General features: G+C 38.6%; 1 protein-coding gene and 2 pseudogenes across 1 annotated transcript; 2 read left to right on the top strand and 1 right to left on the bottom strand.

Moving 5' to 3' along the window:
* Window positions 1–1,330: 1,330 nt before the first annotated feature.
* Window positions 1,331–7,202, bottom strand: LOC137717650 (uncharacterized). Its single transcript, XM_068457074.1, has 12 exons — window positions 6,946–7,202; window positions 6,547–6,674; window positions 6,378–6,440; window positions 6,009–6,130; window positions 5,811–5,926; window positions 4,882–5,689; window positions 3,880–4,611; window positions 3,020–3,241; window positions 2,845–2,940; window positions 2,563–2,757; window positions 2,333–2,446; window positions 1,331–1,812 (listed from the first exon to the last, which is right to left on the bottom strand). Exons 1-12 carry the CDS (start codon window positions 7,044–7,046, stop codon window positions 1,552–1,554), a joined length of 2,958 nt encoding a protein of 985 aa, XP_068313175.1. The 5' UTR covers window positions 7,047–7,202; the 3' UTR covers window positions 1,331–1,551.
* Window positions 7,203–9,123: 1,921 nt separating this feature from the next.
* On the top strand, window positions 9,124–10,056 carry LOC137717002 (probable beta-1,4-xylosyltransferase IRX9L; annotated as a pseudogene).
* A 1,422-nt stretch (window positions 10,057–11,478) lies between these two features.
* Window positions 11,479–16,059, top strand: LOC137718499 (tocopherol cyclase, chloroplastic-like; annotated as a pseudogene).
* The last annotated feature ends 4,480 nt before the right edge of the window (window positions 16,060–20,539 follow it).

The raw sequence follows: 20,539 nt of genomic DNA, 5'->3' as shown, positions 1-20,539 counted from the left end.
CTTTATGCTATTCATTCATCGTTGAGAAATTTTAACTCCTCAAACCAAATTAATAATCTCATTATTTCATGAACATTGATTACTTTAGATAGCGTTTGGTACGCAGACGAATAACAAGATAGAATGGGACAGAGCAGAAGTTTCGTGTTATGTTTGGAACACACAAGATAGAAAGGGATGATTATTATGCTCTGCGTGGTAAACGCATGGCGAATGAAATCAAAAGATTAAATGATTAACTTACCCACGTGCCTAAAATAAAATAAAAATTTTAAATTTTAAAAAATTAATAAAAAAACTCGAAGACTCTCATTCCAAATCCACTTCACCCTGTTTTCAACATTTGAGATCAAAACCCAATTTCCCAATTCAGATCAACCCACGCCATCATCTTCTTCTTCGCACAGATCAACCATTTCTGCCGCAGAATCTTCTTAGTCGTCGAAAATTCAGCCACCATCTCCATCCCGTCTTCCTCTCCTCCGAACCCAACTCCCTCAAAGTATCCATTTTGCAATTCCTCCCTCATTGTCCCCCAGCCCACCAAAACCCCCAACTCCCTCAAATTCATTTCAATCAATTTCTGCAGCATCGTCGTCGTCCTCCCTAGGCTTACAGTGACGGCCTGGCTATGGTGACGGCGTCGGAGAAGGTGGAGTGCGGAGGGACTGAACAGGCGGCGGTGGAGGAACTTCGACATCGTCAAAGATGGCCTTGGTCTCCTCTTCGCACTTTTTGCCAACGTGACGGTGACGGTGACGGTGGCGGCGGCGGTGGTGGTGGTGGTGGCAGTGCTTGTGGCGCTTGGACGACTTCTCGACGGCCTCGTCGTCGTCGGATACGGCTCGCCGGTGCTTGCTATGCGAGTCCTGGGCGTCGCTGGCGGCAGGAGGAAGGTAGGGTTGGGTTCGGATGGGTTTGCTAGGTTTGTGGTGGGGGAGGAGGAGGCTACAAGAGAGAGAGAGAGAGGGTAGAAGAGAGGGAGGCCACGGGAGAGAGAGGGAGGATAGACAGTGGAATTAATGAGAAAGAGAAGGGGTATAGTTGTTAAAACAAATTATAATTTTGTGTTTCATAGGCCGGTTCCAGGGGAAGGTGAAATAAAAAAAGATTAAAATTTGTTTCCCGGGACAGCAAATCCCAAGCAATTTGGCGCACCAAACTTGAGACGAGTGCATTTGAACCATTGCGTTTCATTCCATCCCACATACCAAACGGTACCTTAAGGTTAGAACTACGCGAACATACATTGCACAGGTACACCGCTATGTGAAGTCCGGTGCCAATAGTGAGAAAAATGTCACGAGACACTTCTACTACTTTAGAAAAAGAGCGTGAAAGAGGTCCCTATTTTCTCGCACTTCAAATGTACAAGACACAATCTGGAATGTCGAACGTCGAGGCAAAAATATAGGGAATTTTTTTACAACAAAAAATGCCTCTAAAGGTAGGCATGCTAAAATTACAACTAGGGAGTAAACCTCCTAATTTAAGTTAAAATAAGGGTGGGGGGAAAACAAAAATGTCAGGACGAAATACCTAGAAGACAGGTTACCTCCACTTCTCTTTTAGTTCTTTCTTCTCCGACCAGACCCATGTTACAAAGATTGCTGCTATGAGAGCAACTATGGTGATGAGAAGCAACGCGTAGCTGAAATCATCAGTTAGCGAATCATAGGTCCTCGAGGGAGCCAGTTGAGTGAAAAACAGATCCACTCCGTATGTAAAGGCAAGGGTTGTTGATTCCAGCTTGGCAGGTACTGTCACGATGCCTCGAAGTCCTTCCACCTTGAGGTTATGTGTCACATATGACTGCAGGATTCGGACAAATATTAGCATATAGAAAGCATGGTGCTTGAAATTTTAGAGCTATAACAAAATTCCAATGCAGGTTTCTAGAAATTGCTAAGTGAAGGATCAATAAGCACAGCTCCCATTTCTCAAGAATCTGTATTAGCACTTTAAACACCACAACCATTCCGATTCCATGAAAATTCACCAAGATTGTGATTTCCAAATACCGCTCAAAAGTAATACAGAACTTCACATACCAGAAAGCTGCTTCTTTGAAGACTGGACTCCAAATAAGAAGATATTAAGATAGCCAAGGAAATATGAACCCAAACAAGCATATCTTGTATTCAGTCCACTTAAACCTCCCACATTTAAAATCCAACAACTAAATTGATAGCGATCAGATTTTTGTAAAATTAATCATGCAGTCGAAGATTTAAGGTAAATCTTGCTAATAATTAAGAGGATCAAGGAAATATTAAGAATTGCTTTGCAAGATATGCTCTCATAATGATGATGGTACATACTACTAGCATACCTGAGGAATTATTGGCAATGCATCAGTTAGAGGGATAATGCCTTCCTCTTTCTCTGCTTGTGTGGGATTAAGTGACCGACGGGGATCCAGATAACGCTTGTCAAGTGCCAAAACCTACAAAGTGTTAACCCTCATCAAAGGGATATGTACGAGCAAGTGTAAAACAAGGAATGGAGTCCTAAAGAACGAAACAAAATAGTATCTCAGGATCATGAAAGGTAGTACCCTACCTGATCATTGATTGTACCAATGAGAAGCTGCTTTGATGTTATACCCTTTGCTGTTAACGTCACATCTATTGCTTTAACAGAATACGTGAAATAGTAAGACTGTGATTTCGTCACAACCTCTGGTCGAGAATATGATGAAATTGGTGAAGTAAGATTATGCTTCCCAAGAACAAGCTTCAAAACATCCTTATTATCCTGGGAATTGCATTTTGATTCAGATTGCATATTTAATGGGAACCATTGGACAAAATTATACATAATATATTGAGTTTTTCAGCATACCGCTCGGGACTGATCATATATCTCAATGACTGACATTTCGTTTCTGTGTGCTCTAAGATTGAAGTAGTGGTAAACAACCCAATTCTCACTGAAAACCTGCATGATGAAGAAAGTTGTTAATTGTCTCTCAAATTCTCCATTACACAACCATAAACCAAGCCGAAGGAAAGCTTACAGCATGGACAGGCCCCTGTGAACCATGATGGGTCATCCGGTGCAATATACGACCAGTTACAGTATCAATAAGATATACAGTCAACCAGGACTCCTCTGGGGTGGCTGTTCCAATTTCACCACTGCCTTTTGGTGCAACAGTTGCCACAAAGAGTAGATTCTTAGATATGTATTTATACATCACCTCTGAGTCTGCAATAACCTTTGCTTGAGTATGAACCACCTGGACGGAGAATCACGAACCTTTGTTACAAAAACATAAAACGGCAAAGCATACCCAAAAGACTGAACAACCAAATTTCTTCTTTTTCGAGAAGTAAAATCCATTTTATTATAGAGTGGCCAGGGGCAACAACCCAAGTACAAGGCTGAAAATGTGAAAAAACAAATAGAAGTCTGTAGTGCAAGCAAGTAATGATAGAATGAAATAACAATAAAGAAATCATAACAATCTAAAAAAAGTTTATGTTAAGCTCATGATTACAGTACTGCACTCCTCAAGGAACCTACTATTCCTTTCTGACCAAACACTACAGAACAAACAGAGTAGTAAATCACACCACCGAATCCTCTTTCCAACAAAACTGGCCATTCCAAGAGAACTAGTAAGAATAAAGTTTGTTAAAAGATTGACTGTGGAATGATAGAATCTACATGACAAAGTATAGAGGGAATGATCTACAAGATGAAATAACAAAAAATACAGAGAACCAATAATATAAAAAAGTAAACAAAGCGAAGAAATTAAAAATATATATATAACAGATGCAACAAAAGGAAAAAATGCAAAATTTTCAAGGACATTACGTGCCCTTACACAGTTACACCTATATAGTATGTGATAGCCAGACACAATCATACCTCGCTCAATTTTCTTGTCACAGTTGCAATGATTTTCTCTGAGTCGGATGGGAATACAATCAACCATATATCCTTGGACTCAAAGCAATAGTCATCTACAGCTTCCTGGTTGCAATTGCCTTTCAAAGCATGTCCTTTGATAATGCCATTATCAGCTTCAACTGAGTACCAGTACATGTTTGTGAACTCCCTTCGAAAAATATCAATAGCATCAGATGTTCTTGGGTATAAATGCCCACGCTGGTTAGCATCAATTAGTAGATGAAGACGCTGTTCTGTTGAATCAGTAAAAGGCAGTGGTATAACTTGCACAATAGAATGTACTGAAGCCATTGAATTAATTTCCTTGCCCGTGTATGCATCAACAATAGAAAGAACACCTGGTGCCTCAGAGCTCTGCCCACATCGACCTACTATGAGGACAGATGGATTTTCATCCAGTGCATGATGATGGGGTACCTGCCACTGATAAATTTTCAACCCAGTTGGGTACTCGCACGTTTCAGATTTACGCAGAGTAGGCAGTAAGAGAGACCAGACAACTTGCCCATATCCGGTGTGCAAGGCAAAAAGTTTTCCTGCTCTCGTCAGTACTATGAGGAGCTTCCGAAAACCATTGTGGTCACGTGTCAGTTTGCTCTTTTCAAAACTTTTTAGCCTCATCTCTTGTATAGCGGCAACATCAGTAGCACTTGCAAGCATTAAGGTTCCCTTAAGCTTCAGTACATGTCCCTTCAAAATAACACAAAATCAATGAAAAAAGAATAAGAAAAAGAACAGTCAATGAGACACATTAACTAAAAACTCCTGGTCCAAAATGACAACCAAAGTATACAAACTACCAAAAGAGCATATGTATGCACACTGCATATGAAACTAAACTGCTATGCAATTCTACAAAGTGGGATGACATACGCAGTTATGCTCAAACATGCCAAAATTTAAACTTTTTAACCTAGCTTATTAGTCTCCAACTCGATTAAACCATATCACAGTTCATACCTTAAGCCAATCGAAGAGGTTCTGCTCCACTTTCGCAACTGATACGCCTACCTTTTCCACAGGTAGTTCTGACGTCACTACATCAATAATTGAGGCAAGCCCATCCTCCCTACTCCATACAACTGCACCTTGTTGTAACAACAAAAGTGAATCATCTTCCATGACGATTAAGGCCCTAAACCCATTAGACCTGTCTGTCCGGATATAATTGTTTATGAAAACCTTATGAACAACCCCCCTCTGATTGTCCACAACAATACTTTCTTTGAGCAGATCAGTGCTTGAGTCATGAGTAGGCTTTACTGTAAGATGGATCTTACCATCTCCATGTTGGACTCGTCCAAAAGCCTGTTGCCCGTCTGAAAGTGAGATTGCATCACTGATAGCCGCCACATCATTTACTTTATCCAGCACCTCCAACTTTCCTTCATCAGTCACTCTTATGAATATGACAGCCCCATTAAGTTTTACAGAAAACAATCCTGGAAGTTTTGAAGGTAACAGCACTGGTGTTCCAAGAGAATCCCCAAAAATATCGGATATGGGTGTCTGTTGATAGTTAATTTCTCCAACCTGAAAACTTACAATTACCAGCTTTGACCTTGTGGAATCCAATGTCACTAGAATTTCACTAGAAACAAGCAATGCTTCCCCTGAAAAGCCACCCAAAAAGGGTGCACTGCTGTGCTTCAGCAACTCTCCGTTCCTAACATTGATTTGATATGCATCAAACTGGGAAGAACCAACAAATCCGAGTACATAAGCTACATCACCACCCAGAGGCTGAATAATCTGTTGAACCTCTACACTGAAAACATGGAAACAACAAAAATATTAACGAAATAGCAATATTTACTAAATACAAAAATGAATCGTATTATTAATATTACAAATGATTACATTAATCGCAAAACTCTACGTAGGCGTACCTTTCAGCTGCAAAATCCTTTTCCCAAAGAACCTCACCATCAATGCTAGAAATAGCATGTAGAGACCCTTTACCAAAAACAAGGATCAAATTTCCCTTGTCAACTTTCAAACTTGTCTGCACAAACACTAAATGTAAGATTGAATTATGTAGCATAATTCAAGCTTTGGAAGAGTGAGTGTAATTGTTGTTGACTAACCGGGACACTTAGTAAAGATTTAGAGGACACCGAGCCCTCTAGAAAAGATTCCCAAACCATCTGACCATCAGGAAGGTTCCATGCTCTTAAAATACTTCCGTCTGACGAAAGGGTAACGACATCTGAAAAAACGAAATAGAACGCTCAACCTTTGGATCAACAATATAAGTTCATTGCGGAAGCGTTTAATAATGGATTCCTATAAGAGAAAACATAATTCGGCCCAATTCAACCCCTTTTTTATCTAACCAATTCCATGACGTGATAATATAAAATTTATTTGTTCCTGACAAATGAGTCTTTCAATCACAAAGTTCCGTAATCATATAGTTTATGACAAAAAATGATGAATGCAGGCATAACAATTACATTTTCCCAATGCTATGTCGATTCCGTCTATAGCATCATTGCTCCCAAGAACACGTCTCCAAACTGCACAAAACAAAAGCACTGGTTAACATTCTGTTCAGTGTTTGAGCCGAGACTACAAAACAGATTTCACATATGATTATTCCATCTCAAATAGTGAGGAACTTACTTATCCCCCCATGCCGAAGATCAAGCGATGATATAACATTCTCCTCAGTGGACACCACAACCCGCCTCCGCCCACTTTTCGGAGTATGGAACACTGCTTCCTTTACTTTCCCTATGTACTGCTGGTGCCTGCAACAGAACAGAAACTTACAAAATCAATTCGAAGTCCCGCAAAACAAAAAAATCAATTCACAAACTAAAATAAAAAAATTCAAACTTTCCATTAACAGCTCGGTTACGATTCAATTCGATAGAAATAAGATCGAATTCTTCAGATATTAACTTCCGTTTGGATTCAGAGAAATCGAGTGAAGTGATTCCAATCGAATTTCAAAATTTAATCCTTTTTTCCGATAATTTCTAAGTTATGAAGCAGAGAGAGTATGCGTTTGAAACTTACCAATCCATGAGACCGACTTGATCTTCGTAGAGCGAAAGACTGAGATTTGCAGCTGATAAGAATAGAAGAAGAAGCACGAAACCTCGAACCGCCATGCCCATGGCGACTGATTCTCGCTCTCGCTCTCTCTCTCTCTCTCTCTCTCTTCTCTCTCCCTCCTCAATCGATGGTGGTGAGAGAATGAGCGATGGATCTGAGACTACGATGAAGAGTTTGTAGGGGAAGAACTTCGAAGGAGGGAGAGAGAGTTCCACACAGGTGCGAATTGAGCCGGCTTTTGGAGAGTAGGATATGAAATGGCGGAAATACCCTTCTGTTTGGACCGGTCCTAGCGGGCTGAACATTTTGACAGTTGGGTCGAGTTTGGGCTTATTTCTGAGAGAGGCTCGGCCCAAATTGGGTTGGACTTGCCGTTTATGCGAATTAAATGGTTTAATTGATTTCTTACCAATGAGATTTTTTTTTCTTAATTTAACATTATTTTTCTTCTTAATTTAACATTTCAGTTATATTTTATATATATATATATATATATATAATTTTTTTTTTCAAGAGTTATATTTTATATATATGGTATTGCAGAAAAAGAAGGAAAGGCAATTCATTCCTCATGAATTTCTAGAGGCCAGTTGATTGTCTTCTACCTTGTTTCTGAATTCATTTTTCTTTTGTTTTTGAATCAGTTGACGTTGATGATATCAGAATGCTAAGGGAGGAGTTTTAACGAAACACTCCCAGTACTGTTCATTTTTAACAAAAAACCATATTTTTACCTTTTTTCTGGTATTATTCACTACACCTTTATTTGTCATTTTTCATTAAAACTAAAATTTTTTTGAACTTTTCGTTAGTTTTCTTTGCAATAATAAATTATCTTTATATATTTAATACTATCTCACTTTATATCCCTTCCAATGTCCGTTATATAAAAAGTCATATCATTTCCTCCTTTTTTTCCTTGGATGAAATCATGAAACAAGGTAAAAAATTTCAAAGAGAAACCTCATGGAACTCTTGGAGCTAGACGATCAAATCGTTCATAATCTCTGGTAGGAGAATTTTTTCAATGGTGGGAACACGACCCGGTATACTAATACTTGGTGTACCGAGCTGTGTTTTCAGCACATTGAAAATCACTCAGTTTGTAGAATGGTTGCCAACCAAGCATAGAGATACTCATACGAAGAAAAAAAATTGAAAATATAGCAGTTAAGATGTACAATATCAAGGATAATATAGAATCAATATTTTCTATTTACAAGAGATACCTTTGACCCAAAATAAATCTTCAAGATATAGCTGTTAAAATTGTATAGAAAAAGATCAATGCTAAAAATTAGTTAGAGATTTCTGCATTTAGTATAGTTACTAAATTGTAATTTTCTTTCTTTACACACATTGGATCATTGTATCATTGTATCACTACAGTTCCCACCAAATATTATAAATAATTAGAACCAATTAGGCCATCGGTCACCCAAGCCAAGAAAAAACTGTATTGTATTTTTTTTTTGGTGTCTAAATCTACATGAGAGAGAGAGGGAGAGAGATTCATATTCCAACACTCCTGGCAAGCATCATTGCTGCCATTAACATCTTTACTTTGTGCTCCAAATGTTGACGTTTTGTCTAGCTTCAACAGAGTGAAGTTTGCAGCTGCCTGGCTAGTTTGGTTGCTTTGGGGCTAGTTGGGTTGAAAGATCGAAGACTCAGCTGCTTTTCAACGGTAATGCGGCGCCCTTTTTGGTTTTACTGAGAAATTTTCAGCATTTCATTTGGAATCTAATAGTTTTTGGGTCTAAAGTTTGTATCTTTTTAGTCATATTGTTGTTGTAGATCAAGAACTTAAACTTAGGGAAAAAGTTGTTTTTTTTGTAAGTTGGGGTTGGGGGTTTGTGTGGAGAAGTAGATTAGATGGAGGGCTTGGATTGTTTAGAGGTTGGATTTTAGTTTCATATGAAATGCACACACCAATTTCCTGCAATTGATGTTAAAAATGAAGCTTTTGATGGGGGTCATACAGAGAAGAAATTTAGTGCTTTTGAAATTGTTGGTATAACATTCGTTCGAAAGACCGCAATGTTTTAATCTGTTTGGATAGATTTTGGTCTATGTGATAGAGTTTGTAAGCAGAGGTGGAGTTTGAAATAAGCTAGATCAGATACCGTGTTTGTGTTGATGGCATCTATTAGAATGACATTGTTTTCGGTGCCTCGAGTAGGAACTGCACTCAATGGGGAAACCTGTTTAGTTGCTTCTCCATTGTCCAAGTCCTCATCTTGTGCTCAGAACTACTCCTCATCCAATGGATTCTTATCATCTGTGGCCGCTTTGCTCGACCCTTTTGTTCTCAAAGTTTATTCACCAAGGTCTAATAGGCTTCTTGAGAAATCAAAAGACTCAAAACCAAGATGGCAAACTTGGAGGAGGGCGTTTTGCCATTTCTTCATTTGTTTCAATTTTGGCCTATTCAGTGGACTTACGCCTTTTAGTTCAATGAATTTATCTGCGAATCTCATGTCAAAGCATCAAGACTTATCCATTGATATGTTATCTTTAGTTGGGGTTCAATTGCATGATACTACATGCAGAAATATGACACCATCAGAAAGGGTGAGATCGAAGGAGAATGTTACAGCCGAGTTGCAAGTCAAAGAGCGGAAAAGCAAAGGATGGGATTCTAGAAAAATCTATAGATAATCAATTACTCATTCAAGAATCAGAGTTGGAATCCCGGAAGCTTTTGATAATAGTGACTCCAACTTATGCTCAGTCATTTCAAGCCTATAATCTGAATCTGCGGTACACACATTAAAATTAACCTCACCTCCATTGTTATGGATCGTTGTGGAGATGACCTCCCAATCTGCAGAAACAACTGACATCTTGAGAAGATCTGGGATTATGTACAAACATCTTGTTTGCAATAAAAATCTTACTGATGTAAGAGACAAAAGTATTCATCAACGAAATGTTGCACTTTTTTACATTGAAACTCACCGTCTTGATGGAATCATCTACTTTGCAAATGAGGAAAATGTCTACTCCATCGATATTTTTTAGCAAATGAGGCAGATCAGGTATTCCACTTCTCTAAGCCAAACTCCTTAGTATTAGTTTACATTTGTAAGGGACTGCTGTTGGAATAGCATCTTTTTATGCATCATCACACGCGGATATCCTGAGAAAATAAGAGAACGTGGTTTAGTTACATTTGCAGAATTTAACAAAATTTTGAGCTTCTTGATAATTAAGCATGAGAACTGCATGTCTTTTAATTTTGAGCTTCTTGAAAATTTTGAGCTTCTGATTTTGTACAAAACAGAATGCCTTGATGTGAACTCCAAATGACAGAGAAAAAATGACTTCATTGCCTTTCAATAGAATGAGTGCAAGTCACTTCATTCTTTTCCCTTCTTCAAGCTCAATCTTTTTTCTTTATAACATCCTCGACCTTCTCTCTTACTTTCCTCAACTGTATCCTCTGATGGAGCCAAATCTCAACCTCATCCTACTTGCATTTCTCCACGGTGCATTCATCATCTGCATTCTTCTTCTCGTCTTCTCTGTCGCGTTGACTTGTCTCTTGTTTATATTCGCCCTCGGCCTCTTTTCGATCCTCTTAGATGATTTGTACCACATCTATTTGCTTTCCTGCTTCTACTTTGAAACAGTTGTGAAACCTAATCTTGAACTTGGTTTTATTGTAATTGTTTACAAGCTGTTGCCATTTTCTTGGCTTCAAATTCTTTCTTTGAATGTAAGATTTCTCGAATTAAAGTAAAGGGAAGACGTGTGATGCATTTTATTGATGGCTTGAGGCCTTCTTAATTTCAGCTGCCTTTTATATTTACTTCAACACAAGCAAATTTGTTTGATTTGTATTAGGATTTGTGAATGCAATGATAAGCGAAAAGTGATTTTCGTATTCTTCTTTTCTTCAATGAACTCTACTCTTTTTTTCTAGTCATGTGATTGGATGAATCAAACGAGAATCAATCAATAGACAGAAACATGAGAAAGAATTCCAAAACTAGAAAATGTGATCGTGAAAATCATTACCCTTTAATTTTTTTTGTGACATTATAGGTATTCAATACGAGAAACGTTACTCTACCAAATAATATAACGTTTATATTGTCAAACTGTTGATCTTGATCATTTTGAATATATGTTCCTTGACAATATGATAACATAACGCGTCAAAGTGTTTAACAAGAGAATACATGATGAACCACAAAGTCCATATCAACCATTTCGATCCCACATGACTAGTTACGGTTTACTCCAAACTAATCAGGGTCTCAGCCTAACAAAAGAACATTACTCGTCAAATCACAATTCCACAGCAAATAATCCGCCCTAGTCCGGGTTCGGGTTCATGTATGTGGGCTTGGGTTTCGGTTCATTTAAATCTGGGCCGGGTTCTGAACGTTCTTTCGTCTTTGCTTCCAAATTACCCGCCATCTCTCACCCACCTGGCACTGTTACACCAAAAGTTTACATTAACATACACCTCACCTCCTCTCTCTCTCTCTCTCTCTCTTCAATTTCCATCCCAGTATAGCAATGGAGTCAAGCCTCTCTTCACTGCGCGATCACCACCATTTCTCTCCAAGCTTGAGCTTCCGAACCAGAAACCCTCTCCTCTCTCATTCTTCAAAACGTAGCTCCTTGAGGACTCTGAAGCATGGGTTTGGAACCACTTCCACCGTTTCCTCCTCCACAACTCAGCAGAACAAAGCGGCCTCGAGCTCCGTCTACGTCCCCACCCCTCGGAATCGAGACCTTCGAACTCCTCACAGCGGGTATGTATGTGCATTGAGCTTAATTTCTTGACATTTTTCGGGATTTAATTTCTCGATTGGGTGATTTTTTTTTTTGGTGATTAATTGTGTAATTAGGTACCATTTTGATGGAACGAACCGGAAATTCTTTGAAGGATGGTACTTCAAGGTTGCGATTCCGGAGCGCAGGCAGAGCTTCTGCTTCATGTACTCCGTTGAGAATCCCGTGTTCCGGAAGCCACTGACGGCGTTAGAATTGGTTCAGAACGGGCCAAGGTCGACCGGGGTCGGTGCTCAAATTCTGGGTGCCTACGACAAGTACATTTGCCAGTACTCTGAAGAATCTCAGAACTTTTGGGGAAGTAAGAACTTTTTTTCTGTTTTAAATGTTACTCAAGTTGTTGTTTCTGAAGAATTTCAAATTTCAAAACTTTTCGGGACGATGTGTTGTTATCTGATGAAAGAAATGCTGTTTATCTTTTGGGTGTCCGTGTCCTAAGTTTCGTGTTTTTGACTTCTATATTATATTAGGATTCTTCATGTATCCACCTTAAGTATGCTGGTTGTTAATGTTTTTAGTGCATAGGCAGGGATGAGCTTATGTTGGGGAACACTTTTATAGCAGAAAAACAATCAAAGCCTCCGAACAATGAGGTTCCTCCGAAGGTTAATATACTATATTTGAACCTTATTTTGTTTTCGGTTTATATTCATTATTCTTCTAGATGACCACTAAGTTTCTAATTAAGTACGTCGTTTTTGCAATTGTCATTTTGTGAGAATTATGTTAGGCTGCAACAGAAAATACTGGTTTTCATTAATGTTTACTTCTTTTAATATTTCCCCACATTTGTGGGATATATTGTATAGGAATTCGATAGTAGAGTGATAGAAGGTTTTCAAGTCACCCCACTTTGGCATCAAGGCTCCATTTGTGATGATGGCAGGTACGCCTCTCCTTGTTCTTATTTTTTTTTCATTTGACCTGTGCAAATACGGGTTGCCCGTACCCATAGAGTTTATAAGAAGTTTGATGTACAATCTTGTTCGTGTCAGGTCAGATTATGTAGAAACTGTGCCAACTGCTCGCTGGGAATACAGTACCCGCCCAATTTATGGATGGGGTGATGTTGGGTCTAAGCAGAAGTCTACTGCAGGCTGGTTAGCAGCTTTTCCTGTATTTGAACCCCATTGGCAAATATGCATGTCTGGTGGATTGTCAACAGGCATTTGCTTATGTCCTTTAACTCCTCGCAAATATTTTCTGTACCATTTAGCTATTTTATTTTGGACAATCATGTGTTTCTTTCTTTTGAATATCCTGTACTCCAAAATTTTCTCTTTTTAGAAACCTGTACACACTTTTCAGGGCATTGTCTCAGGTTTCGTTTAAATCTCAGGTTGGATAGAGTGGGATGGTGAAAGATTTGAGTTTGAAAATGCCCCTTCTTATTCTGAAAAGAATTGGGGTGGAGCATTCCCAAGAAAATGGTTCTGGGTAGGCTTTTATCCATTCATCAGTATCTTATTATAGTAAAGGTTAATCTCATTCTTCATTGTATTAGTGGTTTGGCATCCACTGATTTATTTGGATGGATTCATGCCACACTGCAGGTTCAGTGTAATGTTTTTGAAGGTGCTACTGGAGAAGTTGCTCTGACATCAGGCGGTGGTTGCGGCAACTACCTGGATTAACAGAATCTTTTGAAAACGCTGCTTTGGTACTTTTCCAGTGGAGATTGATCTGAAAATGATGCTTTTCTTTCCCTTGTTTGCTTCTGCTCACTTTATATTTTGCTAAGTTATCTTTGAGAGGAAGTTTTAAATGAGATTCATAGAGGAGGGAGGGGGAAGTAAGGGTTGAGCAGTTTCTTTGGCATTCAAGATCGTGTTATGTTTGTGTTGGTCTCTCTAAAATTTCTTCATTAAACATGCTATAAGGAAAATGGATGAAGATGAAACAAAGTCTTGTCTTTCTTTGCATTCTACAATTGCTCATGATAAATTAAGAATTGGATATATCCATGAAATTTCCAAGTTGGAGGTAACCTTGCCCTTTATTGCTAACAAATAGTACCTGCATTTTTCCCCCTTTAATATGTTCATGCATTTATGATGCAGATCGGAGTTCACTATGGTGGAAAGTTTTATGAATTTGTACCATGGAATGGTGTTGTTAGTTGGGAAATTGCTCCTTGGGGTTACTGGTCCATTGCTGCAGAGAATGAAACACACATGGTAATTGAACGTCTCTTTCATCTTGCCCCTCCCTCAGATGTGATAGTAGTAGTATACCCTGGAAATGAAATCTCTATAGCTGTATTAAGTGGTGGGTGGTCTTTAATAATTTGGTAATATTAGTGGAAATGAAATCTCTACCATAACACTAACAGAAGGTTCAAGCTGGTTCTAGCCTTTTTGATAATATTAGTGAAAATCTTTGTAGTCACCCAACACACTTTTCTTGTTAATGAGCAGGTTGAATTAGAGGCAACAACAGAGGATCCTGGTACAACTTTGCGTGCTCCAACATCAGAAGCTGGACTTGCTCCAGCTTGTAAAGATACTTGCTTCGGTGATCTAAAATTAAAAATGTGGGAACGAAGATATGATGGTAACAAGGGGAAGGTGCGCAGTTTTCACTCATATACATATATATTATATACACATGTATTTATTGGTCTCACTCTCCTTTTCTTCAATTACTCTTTTCTTTTCTGTGTCCTAGGCTTGCAATATGTTTTAGACAGGCCATACAACTCTAAAATGACTAGTTATTTGACATTTGCATTTTTTTTTTGTCAGTAAAAGCTCGGAATTTTATTTTAGTTTGCCGTGGGAAACAAAAACTATGCTAATAGACCATTTATAACACACTTCTTTCCCTGGTTTGCCACTCTGGACAAGGCATGGATAATAAGCAACAGTTTTCTTGATGACCTGCGTTAGAACATATAAATTTTTAGCTGAAAGTGCTTCTATGGCCAACACGAGCCCAAAATCTTTTAAGCAGGCACGGCACGAGTATTCTTCATAGACCGAGTCATAATACCCATCATTAGGTAACCATTTGCTCTTCAAACTTTTCGTATAGATTAAACAAGAAAATTAAAGAACATTAAACAAGCCATAACCAGTGACCATGGATAAGTTAATCATTTCTTTGTAGTTAGGATTGGATATCCTTTGGCCAAACAGTCACACTTCTATCACTCTTTCCCATTATTGGAAGGACTTGTGCCGGTTTTTAGTAAAAAATGTCTGCTAAAGTTGGCCTGGATTATTGGACGATGTGATGGGACATTGTCTCAATTGATCTATTGGTTCTGTTATGGGCATTTATTTGTCAATGTGACTATGGGGTTGGGGATGGTTCATGAGTTGTCTCAATTGACCTATAGGTTCTGTTATGGGAATTTATTTGTCAATGTGACTATGGGGTTGGGGATGGTTCATGAGTCCAACGACCGCTATGTTTATGTGATAAAATGTTTGCCGCACCCTTTTTTTCCCCCAATAATTATGTTTCTGGCTTACAAGATACTGTAGTTTGATATATCAGTTAATGATTTGATGACTTGTGCAAAACCTTCTTGTGATTCGAGCCTTTTGATTTTGTCTATGTTGTAGATGATATTGGATGTTTCAAGTAACATGGCCGCAGTAGAAGTTGGGGGAGGACCATGGTTCAGTACTTGGAAGGGCAAAACTACTACACCCGAGCTCCTTAGCCGGGCTCTCAGAGTTCCCGTTGATGTGGAAGGGTTATACAATATGGTTCCATTATTCAAACCTCCTGGTCTGTAGCCCATTGATCGGTGCTTTGTTGACGTTCAGACTTGTTTTTCGGGACTGAACGAGTGAAGTCTTTGTTAACCGTTGTCTTTTTCCGTCAGAACAGTGAAAACAACCCTGCAGATGAGCTTCCTAACATTTTTGAAACCCAGTTCGGAATCATAAAAACGAGATCGTGTTGGTTTCTACACATTTTCAGTTCCAAAGGAACGAAACCAATGTTGGTTAATGGTTATCCTAAGTTTAGAAATCTTTGGTTCAAACCTCCAAGTCTCCCAAGTAATACAAGGAACTAACTCTTGGTTTTGAAATAATGTGATCTTGATGCTGCTCTCACTCGCTTATCGTGTTATTACCAGATCTGTACAAACTGTATCACGTTGTTAGGGACGAGTATATGCACTAGAGTTTGCATCTGAAATTTCTTTGGGAGGATGGGGCAGGTGGTATAGTACTACAAGGAAACATTATATGATTAACAAGTATATGTTCAACTTATTAGCTTCAAAGTGATCACAGTCGGAACTGTTTTTTATGCCACTTTGGGAATTTGAATAAAACTGAGGGGCTTTCGTAAAAATGGAATCCCTCCATCTGGTGTTATTGCATCTCTTGTTTAGGAATTTGAATAAAACTGAGGGGCTTTTGTGAAAATGGAATCCCTCCATCTGGTGCTATTGCATCTCTTGTTTCGGAATTTGAATAAAGCTGAGGGGCTTTCGTGAAAAATGAATCCATGAATTCGGTAATATTGCATCTTCTTAGTCCCTCAACTCATCAAAACGTGCAGATATGGTCTCTCAACTAAAAATCCATTATCATTGGTTCTTCAACTTTAATCAAACTGGAGAAATGGTCTCTAAACCTTAACCCAATTTGAGCAATGGTCCCTTAACTTTAACCCAATTGTAGCAATGGTCCTTCCAATATCACTTATTTTGACAAAATTCTGACGAAGTTGACAAAAATGACCATAGATACACGTTTTGATGAATTGAGAGACTCCAATTGTAGCAATGGTCCTTCCAACATAATTTATTTTGACAAATTCTGGTGAAGTTGGCGAAAATGACCACAGCTACACATTTTGATGAGTTTAGAGATCAACAATAATAGATTTTTAGTTGAGGGATCATTGCTCCAATTTGATTAAAGTTGAGGGACTACTACTACAATTTACTTGTCTTTTTATTTTTTAATATCATGAAGTCTTGGGATTTCACTATTGTAATTTATGTATTTTGTATTCGTGGGATTTTATAGTGTTTTTGCGAATTTAAATTAATTTTATATTTTAATTACTTAATTACAAAGTTTGAATTTTCGAAAATAATTATTTAAAATCCGTAGACCTTCGGGGGTCACTCTTAATGTTTTTGAATTGAGCTCAACCCCATGAGCGGGTAGGCGAAGGCCATTCGTGAATTGGGACGAGGAAGAAGAAGTTACGAACGTTAAAAGTTTCTTAAATAAAATAGGGATTTAATATTTTTAGGGGTTCCCATTTCTTTGGGAAGGGACCAGAGGGGAAAAATGAGAGATGTGGGAGAGAAAATGAGGGAGAGTGACCAATCAAGAAGGGGAAAATGAGGGAAAGGAGGGAAGGAGAGACCCAGCAAACTCGGACCACCTTTCGACCCGCTGACTCGACCTTACCCGACCTAACCTTATCTCCATATTTCGGCCACCGTTGACCCAAACTCGACAAGGATTGGTGCCCTTTTTGTGAAGAATGACATAGGTGGCGCCGAGGGGTGCATGACGGCGATCCGCCGTTTCTGAAGTCAACACCATCGATCACTACTACCAATAGACTCCCCTCAACCTCAGGAGTAAGGCCCAATTATTGGACGAGGCGTCAGAGTTTGTTTTAGCATCGAATCGAGAACACCCATTTCTAGGGTTTCCGGCGAAACGAGGAGTTTTCAGGCCACTTCCCCACCGAATTGGATTTTCACCCATGTATGAAAATTATGCCCCTTGACTTGCTCTACATTTATGTGAAAATTGGTAATTTTTAGAGTTCATCGGAAAATTGGGTTTCCGTTCCCCGAAAATCGCCACTTGCGGCGGCGTATAGCCAGTGGGCCGACTTTGTCTTCTAAATTTAAATTCAATACTCGGATTCCATATTTTACATCCGATTGATGAAATCCCGTTGTTTAAACATATTTTCGTTAGAGGGCGCCACTTTATCATTATAACAATCGACGATCTAACCGTTATATCATTACCAAACTTTAATATGTTATTATACGTAATATTTGAGGACTTTAGGAACTTACGGATTGGAAATCTGGTGGGCGGATCTTCCTGATTGATCTACTATGGTTGATTTTGATCAAAATGTTCTTAATCGTTCTTGAATACTAAAATTTGTATTACTAGAAACTAAGTAGAGCTTAGTGAGCCTATATCGGTTAGTGAGCTATCTCAGGTAATATATACCTCAGCTTACGTGTATATGATGCCTTATTGTGATATAGATGTGTTTTTATCTTCTTGATAATATGAATGACATGTTTGGTAACTATTATGACAATGTGAGCCTATCCTATTAGAAGTATCCCGTGGAACTTGTATGCTTGTGTGACATGTTAGTGGTCATGAGAAATTGATAGTGCAGGTGATTACATTGTAAATCATAGGGGTTAAGATAAGGGTAAGTAGGTGATGCGTGAATTATACGCACACAAATTAAACCCTCTTTTTGTCAAATTGTAGTAAGTATGTAAGTAGGGATCGTTCTGGACCGGGGATTAGGAGGGATTGTTAATCACTTGGATTTGACTCAAAAACGTAAAAACAATATAAAACGCTATCCTAGACTCAAAGAATGCAAAACTAAAGTTTAAAACACTAAGACAAACCAAAAGACTCAAAATGCTTTAAAAACACAAACTAAATTGATTTCTAACTAAATTGAACATTAAAGCAAAAGGGGGATTGAGGTTTGACAAAAATTGAAATAACGAAACAAGTTAATAAACTAGACAGAATGTAAATATGAAATTGATGAAATGGAATGAATGGATGCTAGCCAAGGGGTTCATCTCCACACATGTTACACTTGCATAATAAAAAGATTTCCAATTGCATTTCAATAAATTATGAAACTCATCACCCCGGGTCAATTAGGTCCGCTTAAATTAACCGTCAAGTTTTCCTTAAGTTAATGAATTGGATGGGTTTGCGCAACGCAATTCACTACATTCTCCAAAAGTCCTTTACATGAACAACACAATAAAGATACAATCAAAGATCATTAAGCATTATGAAAACTATAAGTGTTGACGAGGCATTCGTTACTATGATGAGCATGAAACTCGTGCCAAGAATTCATTTAACGCGATTGTTTATAAGCAACCTCCACTACTTGTGAATATAAGTTCATAACGATTAGGTGAAACTCACTTATATTCTAGCGTCATATTCATGCATGAAAATTAAGCGTGCACTCTCAATAAACATACATAAATAAGTTATCAATCAAACGGTTAAACAAATTGAATCCACAACTTATGAAACGCAATTAGAAGTAATCAAATCAAAATGCAAGCATAAACATTTATTTCGAATCCCCCCCTAGCCAAGGGGGGTTTAGTTCCTCATGGTACAAAACAAAGAGAATTGAAATTAAACATTGTAATCGAGGAAAAGAAACACCTAAACATTCCAACAACTCAAACTTGAATTGTATGAACGTTTAGGCACTCTTCTCCTCCTCTTCGTTGTAGCATAAGGTCTAAGGGATGTTGTTGGTGTGTTGAATGGATTGGGGAATTATGGAAATGGATGAGGAGTGGTGTTTGGATTATAAGGGAATAGGAGCTCACGGCAAGGAAGAATGGATGTGTTTGTGGTGTGTTGTGTATGAAAATGAGATGTGGTATGGAGTGGGGATGCAAGGGTTTTTATAAGAGGAATGAAGGTGTATATGGCTGTTTGTTTAAGCATGCATGTGGCTGGAATGTGGTGGAAAAACAGCTAGGAAAGCTGGTGGAAAGCTGGAAAGCATGTGAAGGTCACGGCAAGGCTTCTTTGGTGCTGAAATGGGTGCTGTTTTGCATGCCAAGGGATGTGTGATGAATGATGAAGTTTTGCATGTGCTTAATGATTAAAGGGTGAGGGGATGCAGCTGCAATATGTAAAAGAATGACTAAATAATGTATGTAGGGTGCAGCTAGGTTGCTTGGTGATGAATGCATGTGAGTTAAGGAGTGAAATGTGGCTGCAATGATGAAAAGGGAATGCTGGAAATGCATGTGAAGGTGCTGGAAATGGGAATGAAGGCCACGGCAAAGGTGTTTTCTTGCTGGAAATGCATGTGAATGCATGGCATTTGAAGTGATTGTTGTTTGGAAATGAATGTGAAGGCATGTGAAAGCTGGAAATGCATGTGAAGATGCTGGAAATGGGAATGAAGACCACGGCAAAGGGGGAAGTTTTTGATTATTTAAAATGTGGATGCATGATGAAGAGTTAATAAATAATGCATGTAGGGTTAGGAAATAAAATCATAACTTAAAGGGGGATGATTAAAGGGTGTGGCTAGGTTGGAAAGGTGTGGAAGATGGATGGAATTAGGGGGAATGCACGGGTTAGGCTTTGTTTTCTGGTGGAAATGAATGTGAAAGCCACGGGTTGGATTGTGTGATGGTGTGTGAATGATAATGACAGCTAGGGGGAGGAATATATGCATGATGATGGCTGAATTATATAATGAAAAGTGAATGATTAATGCTCTAGTGCTTAGGACAACGGTGCGGCTAGGATATAGGAAAGGTCTAAATGTCCTAAAACTAAAGGGAACAAGGTTCCAACACTTTGGTCTTCAATTAGGTCTTCAATTTCGTCCAACACTTTGGCTCCAAGCATAAGCTATCCATCCTTAGCCCAAAAGTGCTCCAAAAGGCTCCAAAATGCACTTCTTTGCTCCTTTAGCCCCATGAACCTAGAAACACACGAAAATGGCATAAAGAACTAAAATAACTAAAGAAACACAACGTAAA

This window comes from Pyrus communis, chromosome 15, assembly GCF_963583255.1.
Source record: "Pyrus communis chromosome 15, drPyrComm1.1, whole genome shotgun sequence".
Taxonomy (NCBI): Eukaryota; Viridiplantae; Streptophyta; class Magnoliopsida; order Rosales; family Rosaceae; genus Pyrus; species Pyrus communis.
This window is presented reverse-complemented; position numbering and strand designations above follow the sequence as displayed.

Coding starts and splice junctions, on each gene's coding strand:
- LOC137717650 (XM_068457074.1), bottom strand. CDS start 7,046: ATGGGCATGGCGGTTCGAGGTTTCGTGCTTCTTCTTCTATTCTTATCA. Junction 5,927..6,008: donor AATCTTTACTAAGTGTCCCG/GTTAGTCAACAA, acceptor GTGTTTGTGCAG/ACAAGTTTGAAAGTTGACAA. Junction 4,612..4,881: donor ACCTCTTCGATTGGCTTAAG/GTATGAACTGTG, acceptor GTTATTTTGAAG/GGACATGTACTGAAGCTTAA.